At 39.5% G+C, this 27,680-nt stretch overlaps 1 protein-coding gene across 1 annotated transcript in view; it reads right to left on the reverse strand.

The window, feature by feature from the left end:
* Window positions 1-27,680, reverse strand: part of MRPS9 (mitochondrial ribosomal protein S9) — a 44,173-nt gene that overhangs the window by 1,521 nt on the left and 14,972 nt on the right. The window contains exons 5-10 of the mRNA XM_065891340.1: window positions 17,934-18,013; window positions 8,958-9,043; window positions 7,991-8,066; window positions 5,489-5,657; window positions 4,440-4,548; window positions 330-499 (exon numbers count right to left, since the gene is read on the reverse strand). Of these exons, the coding sequence (XP_065747412.1) occupies window positions 330-499; window positions 4,440-4,548; window positions 5,489-5,657; window positions 7,991-8,066; window positions 8,958-9,043; window positions 17,934-18,013 (690 nt within the window). The remainder of the gene's footprint in view (window positions 1-329; window positions 500-4,439; window positions 4,549-5,488; window positions 5,658-7,990; window positions 8,067-8,957; window positions 9,044-17,933; window positions 18,014-27,680) is intronic.

Below are 27,680 nucleotides of genomic sequence, written 5' to 3' on the forward strand. Positions count from 1 at the left end.
CCGACTGTGAAATGCGGACGCAGGGCCCTAACAAACATATTGATCGTAGAACCCTTCTCCCCCTGTGCAGAGACTCCGGAACTCACGGCTAGGTGACAGGGTCACACAGAGTGAGTAAGGGAAATAAAATTCCAACTAATATCACAGTGGAAAAGGAATCTCCAATAACTCTGGAGAGAAACACCTTAGGGGTTCCATCATTCAATCGAATAACGATTACAAATTTCTGTAATAAAACAAAAGCCACCGCTCACGTGCCGGACACAAAACGGAGTCGGAGGCAGACTCGAGGGTCCCCCGGCCCCCCGCCCCCCGCCCTGAACTCGCACCTTGGCGCATCCACTCGACCTCGTCCTCGGTGACAAAGCTGCACAAGGCTCTCGCCGTCGCCAGGCGGATGGCCCCCGCCTGCGCCGCCCGCCCGCCCCCCGACACCGTGCAGGTCACGTCGTGTTCTCCAAGCCGGTCGAGGAAGTGGAAAGGGAACATCAGCTGTTCTCTAAGGCACAGCACAAGAGGTGGAGTTAAGTTCGCTGCGAAGACACACAACGTTACAGGCTGCTCACATTCTGGGCGTGTGTGAGACCCAGAGCAGACGCAGAAACGCTAGCGTCTCCGCCACGCAGATGCTCTGGGAGAGCAGGGTCAGGCCCCTCTGCTCGGGTACAGCGGCACACCCCGGCTGTCTGCTGACCCTGCTTGCCTCCCGAGAGTCTTGTGAGGCTTGAACATAACCTCGTAACGAAGTCAAAGCTGGCAGAACTCCTTCAATCCACTGAATCCACCTCTCCGGACTCAATGACCAGATGCAGTATTAACAGGTCTGCCCAAGCGACTATCAAGTGCCGGTGGGGTCACTGAGCAAAGTGAACTATGCTGCGTCCGTATGAGCTTTGTGCTCGTCCTGACGCCGTGAGTTTTAAAGTCACCGAAACCACACTTGACATTTTCCCACTGAGACACGCACTCCGCCTGCAGTTCCCTCGGCTGCAGGGTCCTGCCAGGTGACACCCCACAGACCAGTCAGGCCCGCTTCCCTCCACAGCCAGTGAGCACCCATGCGGTCCAGAACCAGAGGCTGGAGCAGGCAGACTGCCCTGGACCCTCTTCTCACTCACAAACAAGGGACTGCTTTTGCCTTGACAGCTCTTATGAATTTTACTTAGAAAAGCTGACGAATATTGACTATCGCGTTTGCTTGCTTGGTCTGACACTGCAGCTTTCTGGACCCCCCAGTACAGGTTAGCGTCACACAGTGAGGCTGAGGGGTGGACGCCGCCCCTTGGCCTGCACACTAGTGGAGCAAGCCCCGGCCGGTGTGGGTGGACACAACAAGAGCTCGGAAGGGCAGAGTTAACTGCAACTTGTAACAATACTGCTTCAACAGGGATGCTGTTCCAACAGGAATGAAACAAGTCCTACAATAGAAAACAGGTAAGAAACGACCTAAATCTAGTATTGTTTTCTTTGAACAAATGTTCCAAAGTAACCAAATAAAAAACAGGGATGCTACAAAAGTAGTCCTACAGTTGACCTTTGAACAACATGGGTTTGAACTGTGCAGGCCTGCTGACACGTGGATTGTTTTCAACAGTAAATACTACAGACCTACACCATCCACAGGGGTCGGATCCCTCGATGAGGAAACTCGGTACAAAGAGCCATCGGTAAGGTTGTACTCAGATTTCCCACTGTGCTGGGAAAATCCCTATCTCCACATTGTTCAAGAGTCAACGATATTATAAATAATAGCTATGTTATAAGAGCTAAAGAAAATTTAGAGGCTGATAATCTAACCCTGCCACTTCCAGCAAGGACACCGAGGTCAGTATGGAACCTAAGGAACCGTCTTTGGCACGTCACAGGCCCACGCTGCCTGACACGGCTATGCAGGTGAGTGACGTGGGTGATGATGTTACTAAGAGAAGCCCTGCTCACCTACTCGTTTGGGAGCTTAAACATTTATCTGTTTAAATTCCTAAAACTTTAAGATTCCCTAACAGATGCTTATATAGATTAAAAAACTGAGACTAAAATTTGGGGAAAAAATTCAGGCTCTATGAGAGCACTTGAGAGTCAGGGTGGTCAAGGTGAGAAAGGACCCGAGGAGGAAGTCTGCACAGTCAGGAAGCTGGTGCACACTGAGCACGACACTAAGTCTATAAAGAGAGACAGCAACACCCAAAGGGTACAGTTGAAAACCATCACACACCTATTGGTTTTAATTAATTTGGACTCACACTAGTACATGCAAAGACAGTTACACGGCATGAAAATACTTCACAAATCTCTCCTCCCAGTGATCTCAGATGAAATCCTGAGCTAAAAGAATCAATTTTATTTTGCTCTTTGTTATATAATCAAAGTTATTTTGAAAAAAAACATTTCCTCCTTTCAATCTTCTCTGAATGCCACTCCGACGGCACCAGCTGCGCAGCCCCTGACCTGGCGCATGTATAGAGTCACCTGGTGCATGTATGGAGTCACGTGCTCTTATCTCTCCGTGACTGCTTAAGATGCTAGCTTGTCTCCTCTACTACACGGTTAGTGCCACGTGAGGAACGTACTCCCTTTGCACAGGTGATCAATTAAGAGTTGCTTCCCTGGCTGAGTGACAGAGCAAAGGCCTTTCCGAATCAGAAAGCACTGCTCTGTGTACCCCACACAGCGCCAGGCGCGGCATGGTAAACGTCTGCTAAGTGAATTGAACAAACACAAAATTTCTGACAGCTCGAGGAAGGAACACAGGCGACACTCCCAATGACCTGTCTGCTATGCCTGTGTAAAAACAGCCTAAAGAAAGGACCCTGGAAAGAAAAGCAAGCAGTTCTAACTGACCTTCAGGCGAGCACCTCAGAGATCATCAAGTCCAACTCCCTCCTACCATTCAGGGAGGTGACCTTTAAACATCTTGGCTGAGTTCACACAGCTGGAAAACAGACCTAGAATCAAGATCACCCATTCCTGGCTCGGCCGTCTCCCTACTACCGGTCGGTGGTCACCTCCCTGCTCACCTGTAAGCTCGTGAGCCACTCGTGCAGGAGGAAAGGCCAGTCCCCGAGTAGCACGGCTGCTGTAAATCCCGACAACTACTGAAAGACAGTGAGGCGGTTTGGGTGCCTATCCCACCAAGACTAGCCTCAGGCTTCCCAATCAGATAGGGAGTTTCTTGACAACAGAAACCGTATCTCACATAGCTCTTGTATCTTCGCAATGCCAAGAACAAGACTGGGCACACAGACAACCCTGAGCAAACGCCTGCTGAATCAGACTGAAGAAGAGTAAGTTCTAAGGGGGCAACTTAATTGTGAGATAAAGCCAAAATCGAGACTTGCTATTAAATCATCAGGAGTTATATCTGAAAACAAATGAACAGACGGTTATTGATCAAATGCCATTCCTTACAGCAGTCGCAACGCTGAAGTTACGGGGCTCTCTGGCTTTTGGTACGACAAATAATAGCTTCCTCCATCGCCTTCCCTGAGAGGGTGATGGCAGAATTAGTTTAATTCCTACTAAACAGAGTTAGAGTGGGCTACTTCTTGACACACACACACAAATAAAATAAACATACATTTCCTGAAGTAATTATTCCGTCCAGAAGCTTACACTACACTGGCACGGTCCTCTTTCCTGACATAAGCATTGGGATCGTAAGAGCCTTAACCCTTCTGACCCTAAACACCACTACAGGAACCAGGAGAAGATTAGGAAGAGAGGAACTAACCATGCAGAACTGCTGTGACTTGTGGATAATGACAGTACCGACTGAGAAAATCATAACCATCTCAAGAAGAGGCCTTATCCAGTGACTAAGGAACATATCTCAGATGGGCATATTTAGTGGAGTTGGGCTGTAACACCTATTTATAATTAATGTCTGTTTCTCCACGAGATACAAATTTCAAAGAATAAAACGGCCATATGTAGCCATGGGAACTAAACAAAGCCTGATGAGCTCTTATTTTAATATATAAATGTCAGGTTTCTTTGCTTGCTCAAAATATATATATAAAATTTTCTGTGAATAGAAAAAAGTCCAAAGTGATAAAGCGAACTTTTTCTAATATTTACGACGGTAAGTGCCAAACAAGGTTGGTCTTCGTTGCTTTGCGGCTGCCCATCCCCAAACCCAGGAAACAGAGGTGGCATAGTCTGCATTTCAAAACACAAGACCCCGAGACACTCAACTTCCGGTATGATCTGATGAAAAGGGGAGGAAGACTCAGTTAATGAGGAATTCTAAAGATGCTTTTTAAAGATCTGGAAAACAGCATAAAAAATAGTGACAGCATCCCTCTAGCTAGTTTGATATATTCTACTAGTTAAAAGAAATCATCATGCAGACAAATATAATCAGAAAATCATAAGCCTTGGTTGATCGGGACATACTATAAAGTACATTTTCTTTAAAAACAAAACCAAAACAAAGACCTCACCTGTCCTGAGTCACCGGAAAGTAGAGCAGGTAGTCGACCCCATTTACTTCTATCCTCCCACTTCCATGGTCATAAACAGCCACTTTTGCCTTTGCAGTCTTTCTGTTACCTTTAAAAATATAAGACATCTATTAGTGAACATCTTGAGGCCCAATGCTTTGACAGAGGCAAAACTACATTACATTTTTCCCCCAGAATAACAATATGTAACACTCTATATAGGAAAGTTCTATAATTATTACAAGTCAAACAAAAATAGAACAGGCAAACTACACCATAACTGACGTAATAAAGCTTAGTATGGGGTGATTTTGTTCCTTAATCCCATTTTAGAAACACTACAATGATTTTAGTTTCAACAAAGTAATTCATATTTATATTATTTAAAAAATCAATTTGCATAGTGTTCTTTTTAAATTAATAAGAGTATATCTTAATCGTATAATTTTTAAAATATATGAACAGTATAATAAAGTATAATTGGTAGAAATAAAAGGAATCCTTAGGAAAGGCCACACTTCTTCGAAAATATTAACTGAAAATGAAATGATGTAAAATTTTTTAAAGTTGCAGATATATCATTTAATAACTCAATTCTTTAAAGTTACATCATGTCAAATGTCTCTCTCTGTACACCTACAAGGAAGATGTGAGTCGAGGACCTAAAGTTTTAAAGTTCTGTAGTTTTGGCATCTGACGTGCAGATTCACCGAAAATTTTCATTTAATATAAGAAACCTTTATTTAGAAACCTAAACCTTTATAAGAAACCTATATTTTGTTGTTTCTACCAGTTGAAAATATGAAAATACAAAGTGTTAATATGACTGTGTAGGTATGTGCCCACATTTTTTTCTTGCAACATTATAAAGTTCAGTTTTTAAAAACGTCAACAGAACCTTAATATTCGGAAATCCAGCATAGCAGCAGCAAAAATAAACAAACAAAATGAACACCAAAGGGCAAGAGCAAATAAACATCCAGCTATTTCCCAATCCTCGGCGGGCGGGCGGGGTGGGGGGGGGTGTTCTCTCTCCACGGGTGCGTTACCTTGGCCTGTGCTGAAGGCCACACCCTTCTCATCATACTGCAAAGGCTCAATCAGCTGTTTCTTCGATTGAATGGTTACACTCCTGCGGAACCTGCCCGCAAATTCTTCTTCAGCCGCGTCACACGGCAACGCCGATAGCCTCTCCAGCAGCCGAATGAACTGTGCGTACTGCAGACAATAAAAATTCATTAGGAGACGCAAGTGTAATTGCATTTGCTAAATGTTTTCTACTTTTATATACTTGATCTTTCCAATGCTGCTTTTCCTGATGAATTCTGACAGGATGACACTTCCGCAACTTCATGCTCCTTTTAAAACAGCGCGCAGATACAGCATTTCCCCTGTGTACCGTTAGCGCTCCATCTTTTCTTTCGAGAAACAAAGAGATTTATCGTTCAAAGAAAAATCCGTTTCTCTGTATCAGGATTACATGAAGGTGAAATTTAAATTCACTTTCAAAAAAATACTTAGATGATCTTTAAGTATAATTTCTACTCTCTTCTTAGAACTGCATCAAGAGGCGCTTCATAAATAATTTCCAGCAAGTTTCGTACAGTAAAATGGGAAGAGTCTGATTTTGAGAAAACGTACCTCTTAAACTACATTTCATAATACATTTGGCAAATGTATCTTTAGCTGTTCAAGCTGTGTTACTTTAATGTTTATGATTTCCTTTAAAACCGAACAATCAAGCTATTTAAAAATTCAAGAGATACTTGACTTAAAGGGCAACCTCTTGAAATAAATTACCCTTGCTACTCAGTGCATTTTTTTTAATAGTTCTTGAACATGTGATTAGAAAGTAAACAACTTGGTATTAACCCCTTAAAATTAGAAGCCAGAGTAATCACTCTGAAGTGTTTATGCAGAAGGAAACAACTGATACTTGAGATCCTTAGCGTGGAGTATGAAACCCAGTCTTTGATAACCTTATTTATGTTTTGCCAACCCTAAAAATCATACTCATCTTTGTTACCACTGCCTTTACAGTGAAAATCTGCCATTAATAATTTGAAATGTATAAAAATCTCACAAGTAAGATTAAAAGGGCCGCTTCAATCATTGCTTCCTGTGATGTTACAATACTGGAGAAGGCAACTGTCTGAGGAAGAGTGAACTGCTAGCCACCTGTGGTACGCAGCCTGGTAAAGCTCCATCACCTTCATTCACAGGCCTGTCCTTCCTCAGCTGCTCTCAGTTCCTCTGCACCGGCTGTAATACCCTTGAACACACAAGGAGGCAACTACAGGTATGACCCAGCCTTGCCTGTGAACTGGGATCATGGCTCAAGACATCACTGACTACCCCTGCCTTCCTCATCTTGACACCAGCCATCAGCTTCAGGATTTCTCCCAACAGCCAGCTGCCCAAGGTACAAAGATACCTATATATTTGGTTGTTTTGTGTTCATAGCTGCACACCTATAACAAAGTCCTTGGGATGTTTTCAAAATGAAAACAAACAAACCTGTATTATAAAAATAAAAGCAGCCAGAAAACAGGGAACACTGAAATGGTTCATTCAATGAAGGAGCAAAGAGAGGTTTTTCAGTTGGATCCACGTGCAGTGATACTGACTTGGCAGTTAGGATATTAGAAATTAATTTCAGATCTTTAACTCACCAAATGCCCGACACCTTAGTTAAGCAAATTGCAACTTTTCCAAAACATTAATTTCTTCAATATGTTAAATGAAGAAAAGAGCAATTTAAGCATATGACTTGAAATCTACACGGCAGCAAGGTACTAACAATGTTACCCACTGCCACGGAAGGAAAAAACCTTTCTTGGAACAATTTGTGAAATTTTTCTATACTCCAATCTTCCAGAAATAATCTAAAATTAGAACATCAACACATTTAAAACATCAAATTTCCTGTGATAATACTGGCATATAGTAGAACACCGAGCAAAAACAGAATCAGACTAAGACCTAAAGCAGGGGTCACCACATTCCTAGGCTTTAACGTTCACTGGGGGAGCCTGCTGAAACTGTGGATTCCTGGGTGACACCCATGGAAATTCTGCATGAGGTCTGAACCTTGGGAACTGCATTTTGTAACCAGCATTCCAGGTGATTCTGATACAGGCAGTTTTGCCGATTCCACGATGAAACATACTGGCCGTGTGGATACTGCATTTGGTAAGTCAGGAAGGTAACCATGCGCTTCACTTCTCTCCTACTTAACCTGTAACAGCCCCTTACGCTTATCATTAGCCTGTAAAATTAGCACCCACTTTACTGAAGGGGGTGAAAAATGACACCTGCCACGCGCCCCTGAACAAGGGGCAGAGGATGCAAGTGCACTTGTGGAGGAGGGTCTGGGGACCAGGCACCTTCCTGACCCTCCTAGGGCAGAAATCAGCTCCACATGTTTTAAAAGGAAAACCGTCTTATGAACACCTGCCTCTGAGGAACATTACTATTAGGATCCTAAATACAGCAAATGTCTACAATCTTACGGCACAGGTCCCCTTAAATTAAAAAGATTAATTACTCACATCTTGATCTGACAGTTTTTCCACTAGCATTTCTTCCAGTTCCTCCTTAATCAGCCATCTGCTGCCAATCGGGTCTCTGTTAAAATATCACATTATATTCTCTTTTAAATTAACCATACAATGAGTTATATCACAAAAGATCCCACAAGTAGTAGCGATTCTTGATTGGGAAACACATTTTTGTATTATATAGCTGTAAAATTTCATCCAAGTGAATGCTTTTTGAGACACATTATTTCATTTCCTCAATCTACTTTAGAAAAGATACCCAGTCTAGCAAATGTTCCATTCGCAGAGTTAGACGTGGCATTGGGGAACCCATCTGATGATACTCAAGTCACTAGATTTCTCAAAAATTAAAACTGTGCTTGCTTTTCATAATTTACTTTAAAGGGTATGTTACAGACACAGAGTTAATCTGTCAATGGACTAAAGTAGTAATGAAATCCAAATAAAAGGTTACGGGTAGTATTTACAACTAAAACTAGGTATATTCAAAAACTTGTGTCTTTTGCATAGGAAGAAATATGTGAATAACCAGCCCCAAATTTAAAACTGGTTGGTCAGGTCGATGGATCTAATCTATCACTGTTTGCTAAATGGAAGCACAAACCTTCAAATACAAAACACACACACACACACACACACACACACACACACACATATGTATATCTACGGGCATATAAATGCACAGTTACATACACAAAAATTCTAAAGAAATAATATTGAAATACAGTAAGTGCCACTTAACATACAAATCTAGAATGAAGTAATATAAAAATAATAACCTTAATACTTACATCCTCCCAAACAAAAAAAAAAAATCACCTATTATTTGGAATTTTAATGATTAATGCTGAAATAATGAACAAATTTTTAGGCTTTAGGTATGCCTAAAATACACCAATGATAAGTGGTATGTTTTTAGTTAATTTTCTCATATATTTTAATGCAAAAAAGAACTTACTTGGCTTTAGTTTTTTCTGAAAACAGACCTTTGGCTCGCAGCTGGTCTTGACGGTTTTCTACATCTAGTAGCTTTCCATATGCTTCCTGTGGCAAATAACACACACATACACTAAACCAAGAGAGACAGCAAACCATTTACCTCCCTTTATGTCTCCCATGAGCACCTCATCTCAGAAGTGCCCTCCTCAAGTCACAGCTGCACAGCAAGGATTACTGAAAATGTTCTTTAACAATGCTATTTCTCATTCAAACTAAAGAATGGTGGAGTAATTTCAATGAGAATTTAGTATCATACATAGTAACACACTTAACTTCAAATGATTTTTTAAAAACTCTATAGAAGGTTTACAACTCAGTGAGGTTCGTAAAAACGAAATAAAGATACAAGCTATTTATTTTCCTTAAGAGTTCCACAGAGAACCAAAACTTTTCCTTAAAAAAGTCATAATTTACACAGCAATATGCATTTAAACTTAGAGAGTTACCAGTAAAAAATTTTAAAATTTATATAAGATTTCTCTTTACCATGTAGTTTGTATCTTAAAAAGTTTTCTATTAATATTTATTTTTCATTATTTGATTTCTATTAGTTTACTTTCTAACAAAGTCTGTGAATGTATGTCACCTGTTAAATCATAATGCAAGTAGGAGAAAATTTACCATTTTGTAAGCACTAATCTGGCAATAAAGGTTATCAATGAAATACGATTTCCAGGAAATGAGTTTACAATAAGCAGAATAATGCAACTGTCTCCCAATTTTTTTGACTGAGCAAACTTGAGGACTCAAATCCAATCTATGTGTATTCGTTTATAATGTACACATAACCTACCATACTAATACCTAAGGAACAGATGTTTTCAAAGGATGAGCTAGAGATGATATAAACATTTTTTCTTGCGTAATCATGACACCGTCCAATACCATCAGCTAATCTCAGAAGACACAACTTGCTACTCATAGAGATGTCTATCCATATTTAAAACAGTCTTCATAATTTCCAGTTTTGGGGACAACCTCTTGTGGGTGCTGATTAGAGCGTCATATTATATCAAAATGTTGCTGACAGAGTCTGCTCTAAGAATACACGTGCCCCTCTGTTACTCCCTTTGTATTTACCAATGCTTGCATTTTATTATCTTCATTCTGCAACCTCTTTTCAGGAATCCATTTCTCTCAAGGGGAAAAAGAATGTAGGAAGGAAGGAAGGGAGGGAGGGAGGGAGGGAGGGAGGAAAAAGGATGTAAAGACTGAGCTCTGAGTTTCATAAACATAGATGAGAAAAGCCGAGATTATGCTCCATGGGCCAGGACTTCTTGGTGAGAAAAGGGTAAGTTCATTTCCTGTAGTAGGGAGACTCGTAAGAGTGTGTTTTGTTTTGTTTTGTTTGTTTTCAGTAAGGGTAGTAGGACTGATACCTTAGAGAAGAATAAGAAGAGCAGCAGCACTTAGAAACAGTAACACTGGGCCGAGCATCTCTGACAGAGTGAAACTATCACTATCAATAGCTGAGCGATTCTAAAGCTAAGTTCCCAGCAGAAGCAGACAGCGGCAGCATCTAGGCCAAGCACTAGGTTAGACATGTAAATTCTCAGGCCCCAACCCAGACTTTCGCAAGAGGAACCTCTTGGGAGGGGGGCCCAGTGATCTGTTTGAATGATGCCCCCAAGTAACGCACCCTGAAGTTTGGATCTAAACACTGGAACTCTGGGGACAAATGAGGTTAATTCAATTTTAGGGTACAGATTAACTCTCTCTACAACTATACTCAAAGTATAAATCCATCACCTGTAGCAGCAGAAAAATGTACCTGACAATTCAAAACAAACCGTCCACTCTAAAGAAAGCAAGACTAGAAGCCATCCACATACAGAACATGTCCCTGCTATGCAGCTTAAAACCATACAATTTGTCTCCCGAGAATTGGTAAGCCGCATTTGACTGTAGTTCGGGTACCTGAAATTCATATTTAAAGGCTAAGATAGTGAGTTGTAAACCCAACTGAATAGTGTATCAGAAAAATTTCTATGCACCTATTTCTAGAAAGCAATTCTGAAGTGCTCTGAACAGGTAAAATATAGGGAAAATAAAAAACCCCACAAAATGAATCCTCCCCGCCTTGTACGAAGGGGACAGACGTGTGCAAGCAGCATCTCGCTGTGCACCTGCACCGTGCGCCCCGCCCCCGCCCCCGGAAGCCTGCTCCAGCTCGGGGTCTGTGGGAGCAGGATGGCATCAGTCTCCACGTCTCCACGCTGGGCTGCTCCAGAGCCCTGAGATTCTGAGAGTCCTGAGTCAGAGATGTATCTTTCAAATCTACCTTAAAAATATGAATTCAAGAGAATACCAACAACGGTAGTAAGACACTATCTGGTTATAAGGGTCTATTTAATTTTCTGGAATAACCAAGGCAACTAAAACAAAAATAACCGATCTGCTTCACAGGTCAAGTTTCAAGTCAAAATTTGGGGTGCTAAATGTGTCATCATTTTCCAGTGATTCTGAGCAATTTTTAAGCCCATATTTTTCTTAAAACTTTCTTGCACTCTGCCACTACCTTCCAGTGTTATATTTAGCTCCATAATAATGTATAAATAGTGTAAGTAAAATCACCAGAAAAAATGTGGAATATGAGAAAACCACCCATGAAGAGTACACGTCAAATTTAGAACACGGTAAGTTCTATTCACTTATGGCACATGCTTTGATGGTTGTAATTCATCAAGTTGTATCCTGCTCTTTAAGCCCCCTCATACACTTCTTTAAATAGGAAAATATATGCAAAGTACTTAGCATACCGCCTGGCCTACAGTAGTGGTCAAGAAATGATACAGCAGTGAGGTATGGCATTCAGGAGTCGAACAGTCGAAAAAGCTTTACTGGTGCATCATTTCTATGTTTCTTTCTTTTCTAGATAATAAAACCACTCCCGAGATTCTAAAGGTTCTATCTTGGTTAGTCAGAGACAACAGTCCTCTGGAAAGTACATTCTATAGCTTCAACTCCCTGAAGAGAGGTGCACTAATTTACACCAAAAAATCCTTGAGGGTATAAAGTATGCCAGGAACTGTCAACATCACAGATTATCAGTGCTGGCTTCCGGTATACTGTTAAACTTCCACTTAATTTTTAAGGGACCCTAGAGAATTAGCATGACCCCACCTACACTAAGTTTATATACTGTATTTAACAGTATCATTTTCAAATATGACAGGAATAACCCAGATGTGAAATGCTGAATCATTAATCACAGCTATGATTAATATTTCATAAAATCAAAGCAAGCCTATCCACCCCTCATGTCATCAGATTTCCATAATGTATGAATCGAATTTGGAAGGTGCCTAATTTGGAAATACCAGATGCTCAGGGCACAGGAAAGAAATGCTTTAACTGAACTCTTCCAAGAGCATGGGCAATGCCGTTTTTAGTCTCTACCAAATTCCGCTTTGGTTGTATGAACCGTGCTGAAATTCCAATTTTAGGAAGGGTAACGGAACAACATTTCTTAGGAGGGTGGTATAGGAAAAGTCAACTGTATTTTGATATACAAAATATATAATAACTAACAGTAATTATCATCTTAGATACTAGCTCAATACAGAAAAGTAAGCGACTTAAAATATGTGTTTGTTGGGAAAAAAAAACACAGAAAATAAATGTCCTAAATAACAATCTTCTCAATCTTTTGGCTACTTGCATATACAAAACCAACTGGAGTAAATATACATATAATTCATTTATCATGGTTTTTATCATGCAATTTATCTGAAGCTCCAAGTGACATACCTCTATGGTAGATCCTAGCTATCACTTTGTAAATACATTACGCTACACAGCGTATACTTCGTGTAATGCTACCCGACATAAAAAAAGGAAATAATCTCACAGATAGGTCATGTTAGACAAGTACTCTGGGAAAGTACGCACCTGGGAGTAATTACATAGAAGCGCTTGGGACTCAGATACCATATATTTTTACTACTGAAAGCTCCACCATATATTATAAAAACAATTTTACCATTATAAAAGAAGTAATCTGATTAAAATCAACAGAGGCAATAAGTTGAATCAGTTTTTAAAAATTAATTTTCCCAATTGTTACACTTGGAACATACAAGATACACAATGACAATTATTCATATATCAATATGAGAAAATGTATATTAAAGATACTTCTAGAACAGCAGTTCGTTGCTGAATTAGTTACTGAATTAACTCCTGCTGTCAAGAAAGAACTTAAAACAGCACACAGACACATGGCAGCACTGGTCTGTAGCTTTCTAGAAAGAAGCACTTCACGGTCGTAAAGTAGTCATTTGGTAATACCTCACTGGGAGAAGGGTCACTACTTTAATTCCATTTTTCAAGAGCACCCCTTCGAAAGTTTTCAGTATTCACCACCCGGTGACAAGGAGGATGCACAGAGCTGTGATACTGAGCCTCCGGAACGTCTGCTTGTTGACTCTGGAACCTCCATATACGGAGGCCTCAGACCCCTCCCGGGGCTACTGCGTGAACACAGAAGCTTTAAGTCGCTTAAAATAAACTGGAGAATTTCTAAATAAGCCAGGCAAATGAATCCTCTTTATACACACATTATTAGGATTAGAACTACTTCGTACTTTTTAATATTTTAAACTTTTCCCCCCAATTCAGCAGAATAGTTTAAGTGCATAATGATCTACTTATTCCTTAATTTTATACTTTTTAGGGTAAAACTTTCATCCAAGGCCATATCATTCCTTCAATTTATAGAAACACTCTGAAAATACTCCAATGTTTACTGTAAAACTAGTCCTAAAATATAAACGAGGTTTCTATACGATGCTAAATTCCCAGTATAGTTTTTAGACATGCAGAACCTTATCTTAAACGTTGGGGTAGGTGAGCTGACGTAAGATGTCAATAGATGCTTAATGTTTCTGACAACTCACCGTGTTTCCAATGTTTTATACAGCTTTTCCAAGCTCTGGTTTCACGGGATGTTAAAAGATGTTTTGGGTAGAAACAGTTCCGTAATCCAACATATTTGAGCAGCAGTGTTTCTCTACTGAAGGGCGTCAGGGAGTTTTTATCACGCTAAGTGTCTCCTTATTAGTTTCCTAGTGCTGTATACAATATGCAGCATTCCCAAACGAGCTTAATTTCAGAGACCCTTTCTTGAAGCTTTCATAACCAGGGTTCCTCAGAAAGCACTTTGGGAAAGGCTATATTACAGCCATGCCCTGTCTTAATGAATCGTATTTTACAAAAGGATTCCCACTTCAGAGTCAAATAATCACCTCCCACAACGAGTTTAAAATAATTTTCAACTCACTTTTAGTGAGTTTCAAGATATTCAGAAACCTAGGTGTTGATAGGAGTGAACGGGAATTAACATTTGTCTTAGGATTAAAGGACCTGCACAACTGCCCAGGTTGTGACCGCCCCGTTCATGAATGCAGCCCCTTTGCCTGCCCGCCCCGCCCGGTCGCCTGGGCAGCTCCAGCTGTGGCGGGCAGGGGTGCCTGGGGCAGCTGGGACCCAAGGGCACAGCCATCGCCCTATCCTTAGCTGTGCAGGCAGGCTTCCTCCCCCACCCCCGGACATGCAGCTCAGCTATTCTCTGGTGCAGCACCTGCTCCACTTCAGACGCACACACCCTCTAAAAAGTCTTCCCTCTCCTTTACATTTCGGTTCAGTTGTTTCTGGAAACTCCTTTTACTCTCTCTTTCTTCTTTCTGCTCCCAAAACGCTACGCTGACACTCTAAATCACGTCTGAGAAGTACACAAGTTCCACTGGTTATGTGGCTATTAAGGAGATGGAAAGTCATCCATTTGGGGTAAAAAAAGATGGATGAGCAGGGCCATCCAGCCTGGAGCCCCCTCAGTCCTCAATGATCCTTTGAGAACCTCTGTACGGCCCTTATTTCTTCTTAAACTACCTTTCACTGTTTAAGAATTTACTTATTAGTACTGTTTCATACTTCATTCATTACGTATGTACACCCTATTCGCTATTTTGTAAAATAAATGGTTTTTATGGACCTTCCCAGGAACCTGAAGACAGGTGTATGGTTGTGGCCACAGGAAGGTGGGAACTCCAGCCAACCTGATGATGAGCCCTTAGAATGTAACACACTCACAAAGTCCGCGACCCCAGCCCCCATGGATCAGCAAGTTTCCCTTCACCTTGTGCTTTCCCAACAGCTTCACTTCTGGGCGGGAACAACGAGCCGCTTCTTTCTTCTCATCCGCCTCTTCCCTCAAAATCCTCCTACTTCTCCACAAAAACAACTGGATGGACTAACTACGGGTTAACTGGAAACAGTGTTCACTTAAGCATTACACATTACCCTTAACTGGAAGCTGCATCAGGCCCATCTTTTATTCGCTGCTACAATGTAATATACAACGTTAACATGCAAGCAGTGACCAAATACTAAAAAGCAGCTTTGATGTTATTACCGAAGATAAAAAAGGTTAAGGGACATCACAAAGACCTCCGGGCAGAACTGCAAACATGCTTAGAGCTGTGCTTTTCTGACAAAAAACACGGCCGTGACGGCCACAGCTCACACAATCACAGCCGGTCCAGGACATGGAGAACAGAGTTTGCCTTAGTGTCTTTCACCCTGTCACATGGGAAGAAACCGCATCAACAAAGCGAAACGGTAGCAATAATGATTCACTTCCCGCCCACCTGCCACAGTCTTTGCGGGGCTGGCTCCCTTGCTACGGTGGGATGGCGGCGGGGGGATCACCCTCCCACAGAATGGAACGGACCCCTCCGCGCACCGAGAGGGCAGAACAAAGGAGGGAGCCAACATGGGCAGCAGTCTCAAGTTTCACCGTCTTATTTTATACGCGATCCCTGATTCACTACGAAGCCACTCTCGTGGGCTGAACAGTGAATATTTAGTCACATACTATTTCAGAGTAACAAACCGCACCTAGCATGACGCTGACCTGCGTTAGCCAGGTAATGACCACAGCTGTGAGTAACAGCGTCAGCCGCACATGAGGCTCAAGTGATTGGTATATATTTAGGAAAACATTTAGCCTTCTTCCATACATGTAATTACTTTAAAAATACAAGGGTTTATTAATTACCTGAATTAACACGCTCAAGTTAAACCAAAATATCTGTAACTTACATGTGTAAACTGTTCTGATGAACAATAAAACAAATACCAAACCCACGGTGTTTGGGGGTCGAACTACGCAACAAATGGACAGACCTAAGTTACTGAATTTAACTAACACACAGAAGCCCAAAGAACTCTCCTATATGCAAAGCAACTATATGACGCAAAAGGAAGACTTTATAAACTGGATGTAATTTGACATTCTAGTCGAGAGTAGGGTAGTATTTTATCCACTGAGAAACTGACCAATTTCTTGAGCAATCCCTTTTAAAACTCATAAATAAAGTTAGGCCTCTTAGGCCTCTTATACAATGTGTAATTTCTTCATTATGATGGAATGCAACAAAATATCTTGCCCTTGGGTTGCTCAGTTTCAGCCAAAACAAATGCAAATGGCTTGTCAGATGACAGCTGTTTGATAAGGCTCCTCTACAAGACCCGCATGCTTTACTTTTTTCCGTGAAACTTGGGATGAAAGGCAGAAGGCAGGAAGAGAATTAATGTAGCATACAGTCTAAAGGCAATGCTACAACCGTGATTAAGTAGAAAAGTTAAAAGGCACAGATTTTCCACAGCTTCGCTGCGTGCAACCCATCCGTGTAACAAGTTGACAGGCCTAGCGTGCCAGCTCCATCATCCCCTCCGACAGCTAAAACGCAGCGCTGCATCCCTTTTCAGGGGAAATTTGCGTCTGCACCATGAAGCGTTGTACATTATTTCTCAGCACTGCAGGGGGCTCAGTCCATATGGAACCTTCACAAATATTACCACAGATCAAACCAGCGGCGTCGTGAGGCAGATTTGACATACCTATTTAAATGAGCAGCAGGGGTCCCTGGGCAGCCTCGGGCTGTACGCAGAGCCTGGGCGGAGAGCAGAAGCCCAGCTCCATTACTCAGCAAAGACACTCCGCATCCATCATTCATTTCATTTCTGCCAGGGCAAGAAGCTCATTTGCCCAAGGTCAACAAAAAGTGAAAAGAAGGTTTTCTTTTTTTTCCCCGAGAAATAAATGTACCTGACAAGTGGGGATTTTGTCCTTTGGGTTTGCGGAGCACGATACACCAGCCAGCTCGACAGAGCACGTGTGTGCGTGCGAGCCAAGCCACCCGAGAGCTGACTGCGGATGGAAGGCCCATGGACAATTTCTGTAACTTGTAAAACTCATATATGAATAAAATAAAACGACACCATGTTCTAAAAATAAAGTGGGTTCTGTTGTTTAAAACTGGGCATCAGCACCCAGCCTCTTGTCATGGTAACTGTAGAGAACTCCCCAGTGCGCGCGCACCATCAACCAACTTACGGCTCCGAAAGAAAATAAAACCTGTTCCCAGTACACGCAAACGCAGTTGGATGGCAACAAGTAATAAAATCACTTCCTAGGCCTTTTGAGCCCAAATTCTAGACTCATACACTACACTGACCTATGAAAAGCAAAAATCGTATAGGAATAACTAAAGGGTAGAGAGAAGGACTTGCCTCTCCCCCAAGGTGAGCACCCCATCGCCCTGACAGCCCCTTTCCTGATTCAGGTCCCGCCTTGACGCACACGCACGCACTGATACTGAGCTGACCATCTACCTACCAATATGACCTCAGTTTGGAAGTAAAAGCATTTTAAGGACAAACCATTCTGACATAAATTCTCTAATGCTTACCTTTAGCAAAAATGAATTAATAAAATATAAAGCCTTTCAACATACTGTCTTGTCTCTGGAAGTCTTATTTTTTGTCCATTATGAAACACACTAGGTAAATTCCGAGGCTGAGGGAGATCTCTGCTATCATTAGTTACTTAGCTTACAGTTCATATTATTTACCATAAATGTAATATACTTACGTGCATTAATGAATAATATGACTGTTTGCCAGTATAAAAGAGAAAATGAAATGGGCGGCCATCTTCTCCCCACTGGATTGCTAATAAAAACCAAATGAAAACAAATAAACAAAAATAAAATATACAGAGATCAAATAGCTTGTATTTAATTGCAATTCATAATTCTGCAATAAGACACATTTTTAATTCTGATTAACTTTTAAAATAACAAGATAGCATTAATATTTAGAATTGAGGCTTCCCTGATGGCGCAGTGGTTAAGACTCCGCCTGCTAACGCGGGGGACATGGGTTTGAGCCCTGGTCCAGGAAGATCCCACATGTTGTGGAGCGACTAAGCCCACATGCCACAACTACTGAGCCAAAAATAAATAAATAAGAATATTTAGAATTTAGTTTGGCAGGTTTAGCATGTAAATATTTAGGATATTTAATATTTCATACCCATTAATACAAAGCAAAGTTTATATTTGATAAAACATTCCTAAATATTTCACCATGAGAATTTCTGTAGTATGTTTTAAATAAACACACAAAATACCAAAGTCATCTTGCTAGAACAAAAAAATTTACGTTTGGCTGTAAATACAACGCACTCCCATATTCTTAAAAAGGAAAACTGATAAAGTTAATTACGTAATATAGTTAGGAAATTAGAGACAGGAATACTATAAGAAAGAAAAAAACAAAATGGATTTTTCCTTGCCCAGTTATGCTTCAACTCTGTGGTGAGACACCTCCGAGAGTTTGAAACGTTTAAAACAGAAGGGGCCCCACAAAGATGTTTTGTGTAATTCCTTTTGAAATACAGATGGTCGTTCACATCTAATAACCACCCAACAAACTGGGAAACGGAGCTGCTGCAGTAAATAAAGCAAACACCAACTCCACGTCCTCTTCCCGTATCTGTACTGAGCTGTTTCTCTGTCAACAATGTGTGAGAACTCCAAACACGAAGGCTACACTCCTCTATTACATGAGTTGTAAACTCTTTTCTCCCAGTCTGTCACTTGCCTTTAAATTTTGTTTGTGGCGTCTTTCATACTCAAGACGTTTAAAGTGTATGTGTACAGTAGACTCTGCCACTTTTCCTCTATGGCAGTGCTTCTCAACTGTTTTTTCATTATCATTCCTACTAAGGCACCTTTTCAGACACTTTTCTCCCTAATTGCCTGCCTCCCCATGAAATCTTAATACCGCAGATACACTGCATATCCGCTGATGTATATACTGTGCCCCTCTGGAGGGCCACAAACATTGTAATAGCTAAGATTTTCTCACCTCCTGTGAACCAATTTACACCCCCTTGGGGGCAATATCACCCCCATTGGGAAAACCTACTTTAAGACTTTGGGCTTTCTAAAAACTATTTTCCCATATTTGCTTATGGAATTTTTATATGTTTTCATGATCAGAAATTTAATCAATCTGAAATTTATGTCTGTTAGGCAGAAATCCAAACACGCATTATTTTGTCCAACAAAGAGAGTCATTACTCCATTACAGTTTTTTGAATAATACACTCTTTTCTTTTAAAACATTACCTGTACGATATGTAGGGTATCTTCCTCTTCTGGGGTAACTGGATTACACACAGAACACTTTAAGTGCATACATTTAAAATGAAGACCAACATTTCATAACGAATGGTGAAAAATGTCTAGATACAGTGCTTGGCTTGAAAAATAAAAACACGTTCTTATCCGCCAATGGCTTACTGATGAATTAAATGGTTCTCCAACGCCACTTTCAAAGACTTCATGAAATCTTGTATATTTTCCAGTATTTATAACCCTACTATGCAATTTTCAGTATATTGTGAAAGTAGTCAGAGAGTGATCAAGAAAGACAAATATCATGGTTGCAGATAAGCCTCTACTGAAAAGCTTGGAGGGATTTTGGAGTTGGGTCTCATTCCATGTGTGTGAATATGTGTGTACATGATTTTATAATATGCATTTACGTGTGTGTGTATACGTGTGTGTATATATAATTTCATTCAATCTAAGATGTCACGGACTTTAAGATACTCCATCACATATCTTATACAAAGAAAGAAAGAAAAAAAGCAAATGGTATGCAATATAGTTTACATCAATTGTAAAATGAATCCTGTTTGGTAAAGGTGTTAAAATCTGAAAAACTGTCTTAGAATTCACAAAAGATGGCAAAAACAAACATATGCTGATTGTGAATGATCTGGTCCACTGGTCTGTCTGTCTGCACCATTACCACCATTTAATTAAAATCAGTTTTTTGCTGCATTTTGATACTTCGTAGGGTAACTTCTTTCATTACTCTTATTTCTTTTAAAAATTTCTTGCTGCTTCTTGTACATTTACTCTTTCAAAATAAACTTTGAAAGTTTTTTCCAAAAGTCCTATCAGGACTTCGAAATTATATTAAATTTATTAATAATTTTTAAAGTAGCAACTCTGCAATATTATCTTTCCTTACATGAAAGTGAAATCTTTTTTCCAGCTATTCAGATTAACACTTACGATCTTTTAAGTTTTACAGTTTTCTATATAAATCCCTTACATACTTTTGGAGTTTCATTTGCATTTTAGTTTCTGTTGCTCTTGATACTGTCCCCTCAGTTATCTGTTTTCTGTAAAATCAACTTTAATTACACAATACACTTTTTTTTAAAAAAATCGACTTTATTTTTAGAGCAGTTTTAGGTTCACAGCAAAATTGAGAGGAAGGTGCAGAGGTGTCCCGCATACCTCTACCACCCCCATTATCCACATCCCACCAGATGAACCTACACCGACACATCATAATCACCCAAAGTCCATAGTTTACGTTAGGGCTCACTCCTGTGGGCACTGTATGTGTTTGTACAGATGTACAACAACATTTATCCACTGCTCTAAAAAGCCTGAGCTCTGCCTATTCCTTCCTCCCTCCCCCACGACCCCTGGCAACCACTGACCTTTTCACCGGTTCCACAGTTCTGCCTTTTCCAGAATGTCACAGAATTGGGATCACGCAGTGTGTAGCCTTTCCAGGTTGGCTTCCTTCACTTAGTAATATGCATTTAAGTTTCCTCCGTGCCTTTTCAGGGTGTGACAGCACCCTTCTTTTTAGTGCTCAACAATACTCCATTATCCGGATGGACCACAGCTGAATTATCCATTCACCAACTGAAGGACATCTTGGTTACTTTCCTTTTGGCAATTCTGAATAAAGCTGCTAATAAACAACTGCGTGCAGGTTTCTGCGTGGACGTAAGTTTTCAACTTACCTGGGTAAATGCCAAGAAGCAAATACCAAACTGCGGGATCGTACGGAAAGAGTAGGTTTCGTTTTGTAAGAAACCAGCAAGCCACCCCCAGAGCGGCTGTGCCACCCCCCGAGCCCCTATCGGTAAGGAACAGGGGCTCCTGCTGCTCCACACCCCACCGGCACTTGCTGTTGCCAGGGTTCTGGATTCTGGCCATTCTAATGGGTGTGTAGTGGTATCTCATTGTTGCTTTAATTTCTATTTCCATGGAGCATCTTTTCAAAGGCTTATTTTTCATCTGCGTATGTTCTCTGGTGATGTGTCTGTTAAAGTCTTCAGCTCATTTTTAAATCGGGTGCTTGTTTTCTTATTGTTGACTTCTAAGAGTTCTTTGTATATTTTGGATAACAGTCCTTTATCAGATATGTCTTTTCCAAGTATTTTCCTACCATCCTGTGGCTTGTCTTTTCATTTTCTTGACCACATCTTTCACAGAGCAGAAAATTTTAATTTTAATGAAATCCAGCTTATCAACTCTTTCTTTCATGGATCATGACTTTGGTGCTTTACCTAAAAAGCTATGGTGAAACCCAAGCCTTCTAGGTTATTAATTACTGATTCAGTTTCTTAAATAGGTACAGGCCTACTCACATTGTCTCCTTCTTGTGTAAGTATCATACTATTCCATAGTGTGACTCTCCAACAGTTCATCTAGCTACACTACTGATGAACATTTACATTGTTTCTGATTTTTTGCTGACACAGGCTATTCGCAATTTCCAGTCTGATGAGTGATTATGATCTCTTATCCTTAACTGACAGACATTATTTCTGATCTAATATTTTCCAACGTTTACTGGCTACTTTTATTTTCTTCATTTATGAATTACCTTCTTTCCCTTTTGCCCATTTTTCTATGAGGCTGTTTTCCTTGTTAATTTTAACAATAATTTATTCCAGACATTAGACCTCTATTGTGTTTCAAATTTTCTCCAGTCTGTTGCTTGTTTTTTAAATTTACTGTATCTTTTTTCTTCAGGGAGAAGTTTCACATTTTGAAATAGAAAATTTATTGATCTTTGTCCTCTTTGTTTGTGACTTAAGGGCATAATATTTGTTACTTAAAAATATTGATAGTTGTATGATTATCTTTCAACTGGCCACTTTATCTGATTCCATTCTAGAGTTTCAATCTCTTAATTCCAAAATCATAACGTACTTTTAAGTCGTGACCCAACTCTGTCATCTTCTGGATACAATCTATTTTTTAATATTCCATTAAGTGGATTAAGAAATAGGAGATTTCTGTCCACAGAAATGCAGAAGGATGTTTCCACCAATTTTTTTTTAAGGTTGCCACAAATTTAAAACAGAAAATGAGAATAATCCAAATGTATCGCTGATGAAAATTCATCCTCACCAAAACCAATGGCAGAACAGAAGGAAACTGAAGTACAACACTCCAAACTGAATTAAATATCCTCAAACGACCATTTGGAGATTTTGGAGAACACTCTGAATCAAAAGTTCAAAACTGAGAACAAATGGACAAAAAGCCCAAAGAAATGAAAGAACTTGATTAAATTCAGGGGAGAAACAGAAAAAGTTGGAAGAATCAGAAACGTAGACTAACTTATAAGTAACCCAAAAAAGAACAGCCTAAAAACATAAATGAGGACATTTAAAAAAAAAAGTAGGGAAACAACCAAAAAAAATGAAAATGACATAAAGAAGTTAAGAGTCAGAGAGATGGTGCTTGACTTGGAAGACAATCAAGGAAGGAATAACATTTATATAATTGGAGTCCCAAGGAACAAAAACAAACAGTGGAACAGAACTAATATTCATAACTTAAAAAAAACTATTTCTGGATGTAAAGACTTGAACCTACCTATTTAAAGAGCTCATTGTCACCACTGTAATCTAACTCTCAATAATCAACTAGATGCCATATTTTCATAAAGCTACTAGATAGGTTTAGATTAAGAATCTTTAGGATCACCAGGAGGAAAGATAACCAGACTAGCATGAAACTTCTCAAAAACTACAGACAAGGCAAGGCAACGATGGAGCAGCATTTTCAAGAAACTCAAGAAAAGAAAGTATGAACCAAAGATTTTCCCCTTCCAGCCACGCTGTCCTTCAAGTATCAAGGCTATAAAAAAACAATTTTAAAAACATAAGAACTCAGGGAATTTATATCTATGAGCCCTTTTTCAAGGATCTACTAGAAAATGAACTCCATTCAACCAAGAGATGACCAGGGAGACCTTAGCAGAAGGAGTTATGGACAGTATTTAATAAGCTAATTGTAGACTTAAAACTAAAACAAAGACGAGCAAGAAGTGCACAACAGAAAATGTTAAAAAACCACAAGTATGTATGCGTGTATGTAGGTATATATTTATATAGTTGAAATTCAATGTTTTTAAAACAGTTCTTGTCCACCAAAATACATAAAGGCAGAGAAAGATCACAATTTGTTTGTAACCGAGGAGACCATCACGTTACTGAGGTCATCAGTACACTCCACGCCACACTGATTTCTTTGTGTGGATTTGGCCACCATGCTGTCATCAGCTGGCAGGAGGCTCACAGGATCTCTCCATGACTAGCATTTCAGCTTCACCTATACTCTGGCATGTTTTTATAAAACAGTATCATTTTAACAAATTTCAGAACAATTCAGTTTGAATGTTTCCTGTATTCAGATATCCAAATAATGATATTCTACTGTAATGCTTATATAGTTTTTAGTTTTGTATTTTCTAAGTGGGCACTCATAACACCTGTGCATATTAAGTGATTTATTCCTAATTTCTTGCCTTTTTTAATCATACTGGTTAAGACTTTCAAAATAAAAATGAGTACCAGAGGCAAGTGTAGGCATACTTGTCTTATTCCTGAACTTAATGTAAAGGAATCCAATGATATGTTTTTAATGTAAAGGAATCCAATGATATGTTTTTTAATCTGATGTGTTTCTGTTACTCATGATAGTCTTTCTCAAACTAAGAAAATTTCTTTCTATTTCTAGTTTAAGAGTTTTTAACCAAAAAATAAATGCTGAATTTTGTTAAATAACTTTTTATTCATCTTCGGAAATATTTTTTCCCTGACTCAGTTAACACAGAGGACTACATTAATAAATTCCTAATGTTAAACCACCCTTATATTCCTGGGGGGTGGGGGGCAGAGATCCTATTCTCTATAATGCTGCATTGGGTTTGCTATCATTTAATTTAGTAAAAATACAGTGTAGGTTTCTTGAAGGTGAGCTTAGAAGTTTATGTTATCCTTTTTCTGCTCTGCAGCAGTTCACATAATATAAAAGTTAGAAACTTTTTCAAGGTATGACAGACCTCACCGACAAAACTTTCTGGGCTGTGTGCCTCTTTGGTTAGGTCTTTGATTACCTTTGACTTCTCCAGCTTTTAGTCTAACCAGCATTTCCTAATTAAGACAATTTTGGGAATGCTGTTTTTCTTTAAACTGTGTGAGTGGGGTTTGAGCTACACTCTGGATCCACAACTGCCTGGGCCCACCTACGTCCTCTGCCTCGGCCACTTCCCAGCTATGTGCCCTGGGTAAGTTTACCCAACACATCTGAAAAATGGGGAAAACAATATTATCTACTTATGAAAACTGCTGGGAAGATTATGAGTTAATGCATGCAAAGCACTGAGAACTGTGCCTGGCCTGCTCTAAGTTTTAATAAATACTAGTTACTATATTATTTAGGATATTTTTCAGATTAATAAGAATCAAGTTACCCATAACAATCTCACACTTTTAAATATCCTCTGAATATTATTATGTAAAATTATTAACGTTGTCCTCTTATGTTTTCTCTCTTTTTCCATTAACCAGACTTGCTAGAATTTGATCAATTCCACTGGCTTTTTCAGAGTTAGTTGGTTTTATTGTCCTACCCCTTCTTTTAAAAATCTTTACTTCATTCATCCATTTCATTCTTTTCCTGCCTTTTTTTTTGCGGTACGCAGGCCTCTCACTGCTGTGGCCTCTCCTGTTGCGGAGCACAGGCTCCAGACGCGCAGGCTCAGTGGCCATGGCTCACAGGCCCAGCCGCTCTGCGGCATGTGGCATCTTCACGGACCGGGGCACAAACCCACATCCCCTGCATCGGCAGGTGGACTCTCAACCACTGCGCCACCAGGGAAGCCCTTTTCTGCCTTCTTGAACTGAATACTCAACAGTTCATTTATTTCTAGTCTTTCTTAATAACTAATAAATATATGTTTGCTTCTGCATAAAACACTGTCCGTCTCCCATAGGGCTTAATATGAACTGTCATATACTTCTAAATAGTCTAAAATCTCAATTTTGATTTCTCTTTAACCCAAAAGTTTTATGGTTCTATCAATTTTAATTCAGAATATCTAATCTACAAAATTTCTATTTTTATAATTTGTTAGGTTTTCTCTACAACCTATTACATCATATTCTATTAATATTCCATTGGCATCCGCATAGAAAATGTATTCTTTGTACTTGTATCTGTAACTATAAAATCATGCTGTGTTATTCAAATTCTTTACAGCCTTAGTTAACAGCTTTTGCTTTAAACATTTCAACGCTAAATGCTTGGTGCAAAAAGGTTCATGGTCGTCAAATCCATTTAATGGATATTAGGTTTTATCGATATAGATTAACATTCTTGTCTCACTGAACCATTCCCGAACCTCCCTGAATTCCATTCTGTCTGGCATTAGGTGCTACTCCTTGCTTCTGTCATCAACCGGGTACATATCTTTGTTTTTCCCAATATTTTTATCACTTACTTTAAAAAGTAGAGCAGCTTTTTTATGTTAACTCAATCTGGAAGCTTCCATCTTTTAATATGGGAAGTGGCAGCACATTACAAGTGCCATAATCTATTCAAATCTGAAGTTCACTGATTTTTTTAACATAAAAAATCAATTTGTCCTATTTACAAAGTACAGCAAAATTGGTAGTAGATGGCAAAAAGTACTCTGCTGATTCTAAAGGCATACTGTTTAAACACAGTTAAATATACTTCACTGAATTGTAAGAAAATCCTATCAACACTGACATATTTCCAAAATAACACACAGGCATTTTGCAGGGACACACGGACATTTCAGTTTTTACATTCCAGCTGATAGTAGTAACAACTTTCTAATATTCAGAAGCTGGTATGATCTGAAAGAAAGAACCAGTCTCAGAGGGGCAGATATACAAGAACAGATGCAACTAGTAGAGATATACAGAACAAAGAGAGGAAGAGACATAAGTGAGGAGACTGAGAGGTTGAAAAAAAAGGGGAAAAAAATCACTATCATTACAAACATTTACAGAAAAGCCACTAAGTGTAAGTTACTGTGCCTTGTGCATAGTTTTATTTCTAGAAAACTGAACTGCATCTTTAAATGTGATGTGTACTTTTAATATAGCCTTCATCTATTATCTTCCTGGAAGCTATTAACTGAATTGATGTCATAGTTTATTATCAACCACATCTAAGAATTCAGAGAATACAAAAGACAGAATATTTATTAAAAGATTCAAAATAAAAATTATCATGTAAAGAGAAGCAGAGAAAAATGACGGAACGCCTAGCTTTGAACAAAGGTGACTCCGCAAAAACATCAACGCAAAACAAAGACATCTTTAATAAAAAGATCTGCTCTCTCACCAACCTCTATTTATCAGCTCTGCGACACCCTGATGCTGCCTGTAAACCGAGCATCTGTGGCCAGGTGACCCTCCAATGTATCCACACATTTTTGCTGCTGAGTTACACACCTACTAAGAGTCAACTGTGTTTATTCCCAAAACCTGTTTATTAGAATTGTACTTATTTCTGTAATTACATGAATCAAGTATTCCATAAACAGATGAAACATGGGTGGAAACAGAAAAGACAGTTGATGCTGCTATCAAAACGAAGTTGAATGCTTTAGAAAGATTCAAAGGCAAGTTACTAAAAAAAAAAAGTCTGCTCAACTTCTGTGTAGTCAGGGGAAAATCGGTAGAAATATAAACATATTCTGCACTCAGATTCCTTAGGAAGTTTAAGTTCTTCACTCCACTGTAAGGAAATCAAAACTAAAAACCTCTGATGATGTATCTCAGGGGCAGAGGCACGCAAAAGAAATGAGGAGGAACAGATACATCCTCGAAGAAAAACCCTCTAGGGCTATAGCAAAAGACTGATGAATATAAATTTATATTTGAGTGTTTTAAAGAAATGATTTCCGGCTTTAATACTTTTTAAAGTAACTGACAATGCACTCCCCCCCCGCAGGCTTATCCAAGAAGTTTCTAATGTAAATTAGAAAAGAGTAAATATGTTATTTTCTGGTGACCTTAAAGCTTGTCCTATGCTTTCAAGATTTTAGTTTACACATTTAAAAGGTAAAGAGAAAAATCTTAAAAGAAACCAGAGAAAACAGAGGGCCAGCTAAGAATGTTGGCTAACTGCTCATCAGGAACAACGCAAGGCAAGAGACAACAGAATCACATCAATAAAGTAAT

Source organism: Phocoena phocoena, chromosome 14 (genome assembly GCF_963924675.1).
Source record: "Phocoena phocoena chromosome 14, mPhoPho1.1, whole genome shotgun sequence".
Taxonomy (NCBI): domain Eukaryota; kingdom Metazoa; phylum Chordata; class Mammalia; order Artiodactyla; family Phocoenidae; genus Phocoena; species Phocoena phocoena.